Source organism: Miscanthus floridulus, chromosome 15 (assembly GCF_019320115.1).
Source record: "Miscanthus floridulus cultivar M001 chromosome 15, ASM1932011v1, whole genome shotgun sequence".
NCBI lineage: Eukaryota > Viridiplantae > Streptophyta > Magnoliopsida > Poales > Poaceae > Miscanthus > Miscanthus floridulus.
Genome location: NC_089594.1, coordinates 81,189,410 through 81,202,950, shown reverse-complemented (window position 1 = coordinate 81,202,950; position 13,541 = coordinate 81,189,410). Strand labels below are relative to the sequence as shown.

The 13,541-nt window shown below is 44.6% G+C and overlaps 1 protein-coding gene and 1 long non-coding RNA gene across 6 annotated transcripts; both read left to right on the top strand.

The window, feature by feature from the left end:
* Positions 1 to 894: 894 nt before the first annotated feature.
* On the top strand, positions 895 to 9,416 carry LOC136509152 (nuclear transcription factor Y subunit A-10-like). 4 transcript variants are annotated; one of them, XM_066503979.1, is made up of 6 exons: positions 895 to 938; positions 2,483 to 2,869; positions 6,901 to 7,001; positions 7,122 to 7,190; positions 7,974 to 8,117; positions 8,513 to 9,416. In XM_066503979.1, exons 2-6 carry the CDS (start codon positions 2,575 to 2,577, stop codon positions 8,909 to 8,911), a joined length of 1,008 nt encoding a protein of 335 aa, XP_066360076.1. In that variant the 5' UTR covers positions 895 to 938; positions 2,483 to 2,574; the 3' UTR covers positions 8,912 to 9,416. The 4 variants fall into 4 exon arrangements, with proteins under 4 accessions (XP_066360076.1, XP_066360074.1, XP_066360073.1 ...); XM_066503977.1 differs by lacking the exon at positions 895 to 938 and adding an exon at positions 1,376 to 1,704; XM_066503976.1 differs by lacking the exon at positions 895 to 938 and adding an exon at positions 1,376 to 1,704 and having other exon boundaries at positions 2,480 to 2,869.
* A 604-nt stretch (positions 9,417 to 10,020) lies between these two features.
* Positions 10,021 to 13,229, top strand: LOC136506539 (uncharacterized). 2 transcript variants are annotated; one of them, XR_010771637.1, is made up of 3 exons: positions 10,021 to 10,573; positions 10,677 to 10,775; positions 13,133 to 13,229. It is a non-coding gene; the product is annotated as an uncharacterized lncRNA (long non-coding RNA). The 2 variants fall into 2 exon arrangements; XR_010771636.1 differs by lacking the exon at positions 13,133 to 13,229 and adding an exon at positions 10,920 to 11,217.
* The last annotated feature ends 312 nt before the right edge of the window (positions 13,230 to 13,541 follow it).

The window sequence follows — 13,541 nt, the reverse complement described above, 5'->3', positions numbered from 1 at the left end:
GAAGATGTAGTTTATTGCCTCTTGAAAACGTAGGCGGTGTATGTATCCGTGTTGCCGCCATCGCAATATCACCACACACCGGTCTCTAAATTGGGACCAGTGTACTCCACTATAGCAGGTTTGAAATTAAATTAAATTAAAAGCAAGGAGCGAGCTACGAGCGTGTAAACCGAACGAGGTGGTGTTCAGATTCGATCACTAAAATTTAGGAGGTATGTCAGGAGGATGTTGCATGAGGTGTTCGGATACTAATAAAAAAACAAATTACATAATCCGTCAGTACTCCACGAGATGAATTTTTAAGTCTAATTAATTCATCATTAGCACATGTTTACTATAGCACCACATTATTAAATCATAGACTAATTAGGTTTAAAAAATTCGTCTCGCAAATTAGTCGCAAACTATATAATTAATTTCATAATTAGTCTATATTTAATACTCTATACATGTGTCCAACATTCAACTAAAATTTAAAATTTAGGAAGGGAAACATACACCACCGAACCCTGGTTGGTTGGCCCCCTACATGAGCAAGTACGAGGCCGGTTACTGTAACTTGCTTACCCGCTGCGCAGACATGTCCTGAGATGGGCCGGACCGGGACCGCCTTCTCTTGTCTCCGGTCGCAATTTTGACGTACGGGGTTCGTGTCATGCACGATGGACGACGAAGGGAAATAGTAGCCAAACAATCCATCACTCGTATGTACGTACATGCGTCGCTGGGCACGGGTGACTGGGTGAGTGAGACGTGAGAGTGAGCAGGATCAAGGGGTCCGTGGAAGGCAAACAAACACATCCATCTGCACCATCCGGATCTGTCCCTGGCCCTTGTCAAAGCAAACAAACACACTCATGATTACAGAGAGCGCGCGGTGGCTCCGCTTTAACGCGCCACCATCACTTCCACTTGCTTCTTGTGCGGCCGCACTCGAGGTACTCGTCTTTTCGCTTCTTGATCTCAGCTAAAGCTTATCAGTAAGCTAATAATATTTTTTTTCTCGTAACAAACCAGCACTCGTCGAATTTATCCCGTCCTGATACCAATGAACAAACAACGATGGTCTCGGAAAGAGTGCCGTCCGTCCCCTTCCCCTTCCTTTCTTCCACTTGCCAAGGTTGGGGGAGCAGAAAAACACCACCTTTTTTTATTTGCCATCCAACACAACACCATTGCATCGTCCCCGTCCGTGCGCGGTGCGTGGCTGGACCCTGCTGGCTCGCTCGCTCAACAACTTGCATTGCAGCGGAGCCAGCTGCGTGCCTTTTATCGGTGTCAGTGACGCTCGCTGCCTTCTTCAGCCTTCCCCTTCCCCCATTTATACGCGCCTCCCCCGTCCCGTCTTGTCCTCTCTCTCCCCTCCCGCCTCGTCTTGGCCACTCACACGGTCACACACATCTCTCTCTCTGCTCTCTGCTGCAGTGCAGTGCTCTGCTCAGTGGCAGCGCTAGCTGCGGTGGTTCTTCTTGTCCTGTTCCGGCCCCGCCCGCTGCCCTGCTGCTGCTGCGGAGCGAGCCTGGGATAGCGAAACGTGAGTGCTTCTTGGCCACTCACACGGTCACACACATCTCTCTCTCTGCTCTCTGCTGCAGTGCAGTGCTCTGCTCAGTGGCAGCGCTAGCTGCGGTGGTTCTTCTTGTCCTGTTCCGGCCCCGCCCGCTGCCCTGCTGCTGCTGCGGAGCGAGCCTGGGATAGCGAAACGTGAGTGCTTCTTGTTGCCTTCCTCCTCCTCCTATTGGAATTGGATTGGATCCTTCCCGTTTGGTGCCTTGCTGCGCCTACTCAGATTCTTCTATCTCCTCCTCCTCCTCCTCCTGCTTCTGCTGCTGTGCGGGAATGCCCTCGCATTCTTGATACCTCCTGCTCGGGCTCTTGCCCCTCGAATCCAAACGGAGCTCCAGGCCTGGTAGGGAGCCCCGTGTTCCTCTCCGTGCTGGTCTCTGGATTCTGAGGGGGTAAATTCAACTGAAAATCTTTGCATTCCCCCCGATTCATATGACTTCGATTCGAGTTCTACGGCGCTCCTATTTTTTTCATCACAAATCATGGTTTTTGTTGCCCCCTTTCTGCCTCTTTGGTTCATGGGTTTCTTGGAGCAGAGCTGTTGGGTCTCGTCTCCTCGGTTCTTGGTCTGACTGACCCGCGCGCTTCCCTCGCCTTCATTGCTCTTCTGCATTTCCCCATGCGGCTTCTCTATGGTTCCCCTTTCCTTTTTCAACACTCCCTCTTCCATCCTCAATCCTTAATCCTCACTGCTTCAACCTCCACTAAACCATTTTTTTTACCCTCCAATTCCTTTTTACAGTTTCACTTTCACCTCTCCTCCCGCATCTTGTTCTTCTTTTCCCTCCCTCTTTTCTTTTTTTGATTTTTAATGCTCCTGCATCTTGTTCTTGCCACAACCTGGTGCGGTGCTTGCTATGCTCACTCCACTTTTTTTTTTTCTTTTTTCTTTGGTGGGTGTTCTTCATTGTAGCAGCTGGTGGTTCGGTTAGGTGCCCCGCCAGCCACATCCCTCGTCAACGTCGTCAGACGGAGCAGAACACTTCCGCCAGCAGCACCACCAGCAAGATGATGAGCTTCAGGAGCACCCGCGAGGGGGCCGGGTTCGGCCACGCCGCCGCCAACGGAGCGCCGTTGCCGTGGTGGGCAGGGCCGACGGCGGCCCCGATGCTGTGCGGCGAGCCGTTGGGCCTGGGGAGGCCGGTGGCCGCCCTGTCGCCGGAGGACCACAGCCGGGATGGCCGCTTCCAGGTCCTCCAGGGACCGCTGGATCCTCCCGTGCCGTTGCTCAAGGCTCCTGTGGCGCAGCAGCAGCCGGAGAGGGGCCTCCCTGAGCTCCTCAACCTCTCCGTGGCTCATCAAGGTGAGGATTGGCTTCTGTCCCTGTGTGTGCTTGTACAGTAGTGTGCAAGTAAAATTATGCAAGAACATGGCAGGGACTAGCGGTCTAGTTTAATCTGCTGAAATTATTTGGCTTCAGGGATGTGAGGGACGCACTATAAGATTCAGATTGCAGTAATCTAGATTTCGAGTACGAATCTAGCAGTATTTGTTTGCTCTCCTTATTTCATAGCTAGGGGCGATTCGGTATGCAAAAATATGGTTTAGAACTAAGTGTTTGTTCCCACTACCTATCTCAAATCCAAGAAGCACATTAGGCATAATTTTGTGTTGATATTTAGCAAAGATTATCTGTAGTTGACATGACTGAAAGCAGGTGTTGTAGGAGTGTGGCAAAGTTTCTTATCCATACCTGTCGCTACCTAAGAGGCTAGGACAAGAGGAGCATGGTGGCATCCATCATGCCAAATAGAAAGATTCCATGATTTCGTCTATTTATAGGACCTGGTACAAGGGTGGATACTCCCTGTTTGTTTCTAAATTTGACTTGTCCTTGTGTGCAACGGTTGGTAGTTGCTAAAATGGGAAAAGAGCGATGAACTCTTCTTCCCCAATAATCATGATATGCTGCACTTAGATTTTCTTCACAGACTAATGCGTTAGATTCAGAGAAGTAGCATACATGCTGTAAGTTCCTTGGTGCTTTCTTAATACACACCAATACTTGGTATGGTTGCTGACTTGCTGTAAGTTTGATGTACATGCCATAAGTAGCATACATATGGTTTCTGTTATTTGACAGGCACCTGGTATGAAACCAAAATCTTTGATAGGTGCCATACAAATATTGAAATTTTCTGATGGTAAGAATTTTTCTCTCATTCCGAGCTGGTGTGACCCTGAAACAACTATACAACAACAACAAAGCCTTTAAGTCCTAAACAAGTTGGGGTAGGCTAGAGTTGAAATCCAGCAGAAGCAATCCAGGGTTCAGGCACGTGAATAGCTGTCTTCCAAGCACTCCTATCTAAGGCTAAGTCTTTGGGTATATTCCATTCTTTCAAGTCTCCTTTTATTGCCTCTACCCAAGTTGGTCTTCCTCTGCCTCTCTTCACGTTACTATCTTGCTTAGGATTCCACTACGCACCGGTGCCTCTGGAGGTCTCCGTTGGACATGTCCAAACCATCTCAACCGGTGTTGGACAAGCTTTTCTTCAATTGATGCTACCCCTAATCTATCACGTATATCATCGTTCCGAATTCGATCCCTTCTTGTAGGACCGCAAATCCAACGCAACATACGCATTTCCGCGACACTTATCTGTTGAACATGTCATCTTTTCGTAGGTCAACATTCTGCACCATACAACATAGCAGGTCTAACCACCGTCCTATAAAACTTGCCTTTTAGCTTCTGTGGTACCCTTTTGTCACATAAGACACCAGATGCTTGCCGCCACTTCATCCACCCTGCTTTGATTCTATGGCTAACATCTTCATCAATATCCCCGTCTCTCTGTAGCATTGATCCTAAATATCGAAAGGTATCCTTCCTAGGCACTACTTGACCTTCTAAACTAATATCTTCCTTGTCCCGAGTAGTAGTACCGAAGTCACATCTCATATACTCAGTTTTAGTTCTACTAAGTCTAAAACCTTTGGACTCCAAAGTCTCCCGCCATAACTCTAATTCCTGATTCACTCCTGTCCGGCTTTTATCAACTAGCACTACATCGTCCGCGAAAAGCATACACCAATGGATGTCTCCTTGTATGTCCTTTGTGACCTCATCCATCACTAAGGCAAATAAATAAGGGCTCAAAGTTGACCCTTGATGTAGTCCTATCCTAATTGGGAAGTCATCTGTGTCTCCATCACTTGTTCGAACTCTAGTCACAATATTGTTGTACATGTCCTTAGTGAGCCCGACGTACTTCGTTGGGACTTTATGTTTGTCCAAAGCCCATCACATAACATTCCTTGGTATTTTATCATAAGCCTTCTCCAAGTCAATAAAAACCATGTGTAGGTCATTCTTCTTCTCCCTATACCACTCCATAACTTGTCTTATTAAGAAAATGGCTTCCATGGTTGACCTTCCGGGCATGAAACCAAATTGGTTCATAGAGATCCGCGTTATTGCTCTCAAGCGATGCTCGATAACTCTCTCCCATAGCTTCATAGTATGGCTCATTAACTTAATTCCCCGGTAATTAGTACAACTTTGAATATCCCCTTTATTCTTGTAGATCGGTACCAATATACTTCTCCTCCACTCATTAGGCATCTTGTTCGATCGAAAAATATGGTTGAACATCTTGGTTAGTTATACTATAGCTATGTCCCTGAGGCATCTCCACACCTCGATTGGGATACCATCCGGTCCCATTACCTTACCTTCTTTCATCCTTTTCAACGCCTCTCTGACCTCAGATTCTTGGATTCTCCGTACAAAGCGCCTATTGGTGTCATCAAAAGAGTCATCCAACTGAAAGGTTGTGTCCATATTCTCACCATTGAACAATTTGTCAAAATACTCTTGCCATCGATGTCGGATCTCATCCTCCTTCACCAAGAGATGCTCCCTTTCATCCTTAATGCACTTAACTTGGTTGAAGTCCCTTGTCTTTCTCTTACAAACCCTAGCCATCCTATAAATGTCCTTCTCTCCTTCCTTCGTATTCAAATGTTGGTAAAGATCCTCGTACGCTCTACCCTTTGCCACACTTACAGCTCGCTTTGCAGTCTTCTTTGTCACCTTGTACTTCTCTATGTTGTCCACACTCCTGTCATGGTAAAAGCGTCTATAGCATTCTTTCTTCTCCTTAATAGTCCTTTGGACTTCCTCGTTCCACCACCAAGTATCTTTAGCCTCGCCTCCACTTCCTTTGGTTACTCCACACACCTCTGAGGCCACCTTCTATGTCCTCTTCTTCCTTCCAAGAGCCCTCTTTGATAACCCTTTCCCAGAATACCTCTGACGTCTCCCCTTTCAGTTTCCACCACTTTGTTCTTTCAATCTTAGCTTGTTTATCCCTACGGGCACGCACTTGAAAACGAAAGTCTACCACCAAAAGACATTTGTTTGCTATGCAATTAAACAAGGATTATCAGAAAAAAAGACATTTCTAGTTGTTACACAAATTTGATCCTCTTTTATACTTGCACACGTCGGGCTTATTTGGTTTGGTTCCTGTGCACACCATACCAAATATGGCATGCTGCTGTTGGTTGGATTATTTGTCTTTGCTTTAGCAAACTTCAAATGATTTTGAATCCTGGAGTTTATCTGATTTGCAATAAGGTTACACCATTATATTCCTTGCAGTTCAACACACAAAACAAGACCTTATTTAGCTATACTTTGCCCCCCCCCCCCCCCCAACAACAACACACACACCCACACCACAGTCAATGTTATCAGGTCGTCTAACTAGTCGCGATTAGTCGGGCTGATCGGTGCCATGGTTATCAGCTATTCACTATGATTAGTCACGATCAATCATGACTAATCCTGATTAGTTGGGATGATCGGTGCCATGGCTGATCAATTCGACAATTTGATAACATCGCACCACACACACAGCCTCCAAAATGATATGTGTCACACTAACAATTTTAGCAAGTGTTGTTAAGGTTGCATTTCCCATCCCATATTTTGCCAATGGCAACGAATTGTCAGGGTCACAAGCCAAACAACTGCCTTTTGCTAGTGTGTTGGTGCTGTCCAAGTTTTGAATACACTGACACCAAAAACTGCTGAGGTTCATGTTGAATAGGATACAAACAGGCCCTGGTATTGCTAATCGGACACCACAAATTACAGTGTCATCGGTTCAGGAACTCATAGATGATGTTCTTTCATATGTACTGTCATTTAATTGTTGATGATACTAAATAGGTTTCTTTTCTTAGTTATCGGAATTATCAGTTTTGCTTGAACAGTTCCTTGGCTATGGCAACTTGAATGTTGATGCATGCATACTTTACTTCCGTTTTAAAGTACAAGGACCATTCCTGAGTGCTTCTATGTTTTGTGGCATTTGGTTTCAGGTAAAGGGAAGAAAGGTTCTGAGCACTCTGCCACTGTTGCTTTGCAATCACCATTTGCAATATACAATGGTCGTTTTGAGTTGGGCCTTGGTCAATCAATGGTATGATTGTCCATTTACCTCTTTGTGATTAAAATTGTAGTGCATTTTCCCTATCTTCAGAATTCAAAATGCATCTTCACTCTCAGCTGCTGACTGCTGACTGATTTTCTGTGGTGTTAGATTTCTGCTGATAATTCTTATGCTGACCAACACTATGGCCTGCTTTCTCCTTATCCAATGGGGGCAACGGTATGTTCTGTTGGTTTTGGGTCGGACATATGAAATTTGTTTGGCTGATTGTTGTTGTTGTGGTAATATACCAATATATCACAAAACTAATATGGTAATACATATATGATATATGTAAAAAGCAGAACTCATTTCAGTGGTCGATTCCACATTTTCAGTGATTTATGTGATATTTCTTTTCAGTTTTTCCTTCTCTTTCTCAAAACTGTTTTTAATGCTGTGTGTATTGTTGAATGAACACGGAATTCACCTGTACCTTAAATGTACTGTAAACTTACCTTCTACTGCCTATCTATTTCATAAATAAATAAAAATAATAGACTAATATAGTATTCTACCATGAAAAAAAATAAAAGAAATACAATGTCACCCATAGAACAAATGTACTATAGTTGGATGAGCAGTTGTAATAATAGCTATAATCTGGTGAGATTTTCTTTATAAATACAGGGCTGAAGCCATATCTTTTCCATGGATTGCATTATGATTAATGAGGATGTAGAAAGGGATATTATACCATAAAAAAAAGGAATACAATGTAACCCAGGGAATAAATGTCTGTCCTTAAATGAGCAGATATAATATAGCTATAATCTGGTGAGATTTCTTTATAAATGCTATGCTGAAGCAATATCTTTTCCATGGATTGTATCCGAATTAATGAGGATATAGAAGAAAGGAGATATCTTTGTTTGATGCTTCCCTTTTCAAGTAGGAAATCCGTAGAATAATTATGAGTAGATCTTATTGCTTATCTTCCAGCATTTATGTTTGTGGATGCAGCCTGGAGGTCGTATGCTTATACCACTGAATATGCCAACAGAAGCACCAATTTATGTGAATGCTAAGCAATATGACGCTATTGTGCGTCGACGCTGTGCCCGTGCCAAAGCAGAGAGGGAAAATAGGCTGGTCAAAGCCAGAAAGGTATCTTGCACATCTCAAACTATTAATTGAACTCCTTAACTGTCACTTTTTACTGATGCTATATCACCATGCCATGCAACAAATCTTCTGTTGTCTTAGTAGCATTTATGCAGTCAGCTGTCTCTATGAGTCATGCTCTCATATCTAAAACTATTAATTGAACTACTTAATTGTCACGTATGACTGAATGATGCTATATCACCATGCCATGCATCATATCTTCTGTCGTCTTGCATCTGATGGTGCATCCATATCTCCATGAATCACTCTCTCACATCTCAAACTATGAACTGAAATCCTTAATTGTCACCTTTGACTGAATGATGCTGTATCACCATGCCATGCCTTCTGTTGTCTTCTACCACTACATTCATGTTACTGCCTTCATGATGCAGCCATATCTTCATGAGTCACGCCATCAGCATGCACTACGTCGCCCACGAGGCTCTGGTGGACGTTTCCTGAACACAAAGAAACAATCCAACGGGAAGGATGCTGGTGGAGGCAGCAAGGCAACGTTCAGCAACCCCCTTATGCGCCAGGTGGCGTCTCCAAGTTCAGAGATCCAGCAGTCAGACCTGGGCAACCCGAGCAGCGTCTCCAGCTTGTCGGGTTCGGAGGTGTCAAGCATGTACGATCGTGAAGACATGGATCACTACCACAGCTTGGATCACCTCTGCACGCCCTTCTTCACCCCGCTCCCGAGCATCATGGACGGCGATCATGGGGTCGTCGGTAACCCCTTCAAGTGGGCAGCAGCCTCTGAAGTCTGCTGCGACCTCCTGAAAGCATGACTAGAGGGGTTGCCGGACAGCCAAATGCTAGGAGCTGGTGACTGCTGGCAGTTTCCAGCTCCAGGGTCAGGGATTGTCCCTCCCATCGTTTGGCTTCCGGTAGGCAAATCATTCTTGGCTGAAGGCATTGCTGAGCGTTCCACTCAACCCGCCTAATTCTCCTAGAAACTCTGAAACCTAGTTTCTGGGATCCTGTGGTGGTGGGTGGAACATCCTTTGCCTAAAAAAAAAACCTAGTTGGTTGTACTATCGACCAACCAACTTCTAAATGGTTTCACCTTATCTCTCTGAATAATAAAGCCTGATACTTCGGACTCGTCTGAAGTTTCAGAGGTACTGGAACTGTGCTATGTGTGGAGTCTGTTAAGCGTCAGAACTTCTTTGTTGGTGATGAATTGTAGTGTGCTTGAAGCTTGTGTGGACTTGATTCGTACTTTTGTGGTGTGCTGAAAACTTGAACTCAGTAATGTAACCGTAATGTAATGAAACTCGGGCTTGGTTTGTATTTTGTTGCTGTTGCATGTCTCATGCTCTCTTGCGCCATGGCTCTGGAGTTGTTTCTCATCGCCAGGAGGAATTCTGTTTGAAGCTTGGAAATGGCAAATCTGCAAGAATGTTAGTTATGACCGATCTTTGGAAATTAGTTCTTGAACTAAATGGAATGGGAACTCAGCTAAAAACTGAATGGTGTTTTCGTGCTTGATTTGCAACGACAGTCGCATGATCAGAATTATCCACTTTTTTGTCGCTGATACTCTTGTGTTCTTGCATAACCAAGGTTTCGGAATAGAAAAAGTGAGCAAATGTGCAAAATGCAAGACAAGAGCGAATACAATCCTCCATCATTTGACATTTTGACATGTAGAAAACTAGAGTAAAATCCGGCTAGAACACTGCTTGCCAATTTGCCATGCTTTGCTTCTCTCTCCCATGGCAATCCAATTAGGGACTTAGGCCTTGTTTAGATCACCTCTAAATTTCAAGTTTTTTCACTCTCTCTCTATCACATCAATTTTTGGACGCATACATGGAGCATTAAATATATGTAAAAAAAATAACTAATCGCACAGTTTGGTTGTAAATCACGAGACGAATCTTTTGAGCCTAGTTAGTCCATAATCGGACAAAGTTTGTCAAATACAAACGAAACGTGCTACAGTGTCCAGATTGCAAAAATTTGCAATCTAAACAAGGCCTTATATGAAAATATCTGAGGACTAATGTACAAATATTTGGACCACGATGAATAGTTGCGACGAAATCAGGGGCCATTTTACAAAATTCGGACCGGCGTTAGATCCACCTGCAGCCTCACCTTCGTCCACTGGCGGCGCTTCGCCGTCTCCGTCTTCGCCCACCTCCGTTCAATAGTCGACCCCGGCTAGGGCTTTGCGCGCCAACTCCCCGCCAATGCTCGGGTCAGGGCGTTCTGCTACCGCCTTGGTGGCGGCGGCGGCGGCGGCGGGAGGTGACAAGTTGTTCGTGGATGGGCTGCGAGCTGGTCAGGGTGCGGAGAGGGCATGGCCGGCGGCCGGAGGTGCGGAGAGCGTGCGGGACCTCATCACCTGCCTGGCTCCTGATCAGCGCGCTATCGTGCTCTTGGGATTTGCTAGGTGGATAAGGAGGAATGGCGGATGCGGCAAGGGGTCTCCGGTATCCATGGTAGTGAGCCGTTCACTTGTCATCTGTTTCGCATTGCGACGCGTTTTCGTGCCACATTGTTGGATGAATATATGAATAGTGTCTTTGGGGTTGTTTCTTGCAGACTATCTGCCATGGAATGCTTGGATGATCACGGATGTGATTACCACCACCAAATGGTGATCCTGCCTCGATCAATGATCCAATGGAGGAAATTTGCAAGGTTAGCCGAGAACTTAGATTTTACTGTATCTGCACTTTTCTGCATCATTCTGGGCATTTGCATGATATTGGTTTCTCTGTAACTCTTGACAACTGAAAAAGGCTGTATGGTATTAAGTCTCCGCGCTGTATATTGACCTGTCAGTTGATCTGGAGCTGCCCTATGACGGAACCAGAGTGGTTTTTGCGGTTGTCAATGAAGATCAGTGACATGTTAAAGGGTCTTGTTTTCATGTATGCAATGAAACGTAACTTGTAAGTGCCAACTTGATTGAAGTCAAGGAAACGTCTCAGAAGAACGCCAGGAAGGAACAATTATGCAAAGAAAACACGTATTGCCAAGCGGTTCATAAGAAAACAAACAGGCAATTTAGGAACCATACCGTACCTTGGTGTTTAAGGCTTCTTGATGACTTGTTTTTATGTTGGAAATTTTAGTTCCGCTTGTAATCATCATAGATCCAATTTCTCAAGCAGTTTGTTACGATTGCAATGGCCTGAGTGTGTTGTTGTTTGTTACGATTACGAATGAGTGACTGGTGATAGTGATGGACAGTAGATGCTGTAAAAATAGCCCGCTTGAGGAACATGGTGGTACTTGTAGTGGTCACCGAGTAGCATGGTCACTTGATCCTCAACTAAGGATGCCACAAACAAGCGAAGTTGTCATTTGTCATTGTTGTTTGACAGGAATAAGAGTAGAATGGTTGGGTACAGGTAACATTGCTCATTGAGATGAACATCGGGGAGGATTCATGGGTGTGGCACCATACAACAGTGAAAATATTGGTTGCAGTTAATTAACAACTAGGGTGTTTCCATGCCAATGAAGGATTAGCGTAAATAAGTGACAAATCACTTAAATTGAGGTGCATCCTGTAGTTTCGTTTGTAGGAGTTGCGAGTGAAACAAAGGAGGGTGATAATAAGAGTTCTGGAAAACCTACCAGAAGTTTGTCCCTGAAAAAAAAAGGCTCGACGAGGGGGAGAGACGTGAAGGGCGGGCCTGGTGCAAGCGGTAGAGTCTTACCGCCTGTGACCGGAAGGTCACGGGTTCGAGTCGCGGTCTCCTCGCATTGCACAGGCGAGGGCAAGGCTTGCCACTAACACCCTTCCTCAGACCCCGCACAGAGCGGGAGCTCTCTGCACTGGGTACGCTCAGCGAGAGAGACGTCCCCCTGATTTTCGTCTTAAGAAGATGGTGCCTGTGACTCGAACCCGGGCTGGCTCAGCCAACCGCTTCTTTGACGTGTTGTGCTGACCAGTTGCACCCTAAGAGTGTTGGCCAGAAGTTTGTCCCTGATGGAATGAAGACAAGTTCCTTGTTGAAGAAGGGTATTTACTTGTCAGCACTACTAGCAAAAGTTTGGTATATTAAGCGTTGGAGAATGATTGCCTGCATGGAGTGATGGGAGGTCTTCCGTCATCTGTAGAATCCCACTTGTTATTTTTTCTTCAGAGTGTTAGGAAATAAACAAAATTGAGCAATGAACATTTTGAAAGGTTTATGTGGTTTAATAAGGTATGCCTTAGATTTTGTTATCTATGGTTTTAGGATACTATATTTGCCCAGAATGAAGTTATCAACTTTCTTTGGAAGCTTCTCCAACAGGAAAAGGGTTAGCTTTAGGTGCATATAAAACTGTGAAATAGTTGACATTCATACTATTTTAATTTTCAAATATAGACTTCAGGTTGTATGATGAAGTGAGAATAGATAATTTCTTACGTTAATGATTACACAATCCAGCTAGAACTGTGATGGTATGACATATTCACACAGCAAATCTATCTGGAGTTTCTGGACCTAGGTATGGTGCCTCTTAATATTAATTTGCAAATTTACATGAAACAGAATGGTAATTGAGTTCCCATTGTAATATACCTACAACATACAAACGTAGCACCAATGGACCTAGTAGTAGGAATTGATGTTTTGCCATTAGCCGATAGCTATAGCTTAAATGATGACACAGTGGCTATTAAACAGAGCACATACATTGTAATAACACTTACATATGACAATCCAAAAAGTTTATAAAAGAATATTAGACAAGTCAAAAGTCAACTGAAAACATTATACCAGGTTGTGAGGTATAAAACTCTTGTGTAGGTACACTAACAATGAAACGTGTAGTCCGACTAGTTACGTTATTTATGAGAGAACGTATGTATGTCGCTAGAAGTTTCAATTTTTCTAAGTTTGTGAGGACGTATGGAACGTGCATGCATCATGATAAATCATTCATTACATACTTGCATTGTTCCTCCCCTTATAAGTTTCTTATTCCAGTTAAGTAACTCTTTTCTATTATAACGTTGTTCTCACAAAGAGTTACACCATATTTTGTTGGTACAGATGGCAACATCAGCTAGGGGTGAGACTTTCCTAGAGATCTTCGGTACCCCTGCCCTGCTCTGGAGTGTACTGCACTTTGTGGGGTATACCGAACTGCCCCGCTACTTCTGGAATGTGGGATATCTAGAAGGACAACCATGGTATGAGGTGCAGCTAACCATACCTGCTCGTACCCAAGCACCCCTATGGTAGGAGTGGAAGGCGAATTCTGAGGGAAAAACTCCTTGGGAAGGTGACCAAGTAGTTGCTTTTGAGGTGCTGAGCCAGATTTGTCAGCAGCATAGGGATGAGTTGACCGACGGTGCATCTGATACTTTTCCTCAAGTGGATCCATCTATAGCAGTTTGGGCACAACGTAACCGCAATGCGTTGATTCGAGACCAGGATGAGTGGGTAGAGAGTTCTAGTC

Bases quoted from the DNA above. Each gene is read 5' to 3' on its own strand.
- LOC136509152 (XM_066503979.1), top strand. From the start codon at position 2,575: ATGATGAGCTTCAGGAGCACCCGCGAGGGGGCCGGGTTCGGCCACGCC. The intron at 2,870-6,900 runs GTGAGGATTGGC...ATTTGGTTTCAG, and splicing joins CCTCTCCGTGGCTCATCAAG to GTAAAGGGAAGAAAGGTTCT. The intron at 7,002-7,121 runs GTATGATTGTCC...CTGTGGTGTTAG, and splicing joins TGGGCCTTGGTCAATCAATG to ATTTCTGCTGATAATTCTTA.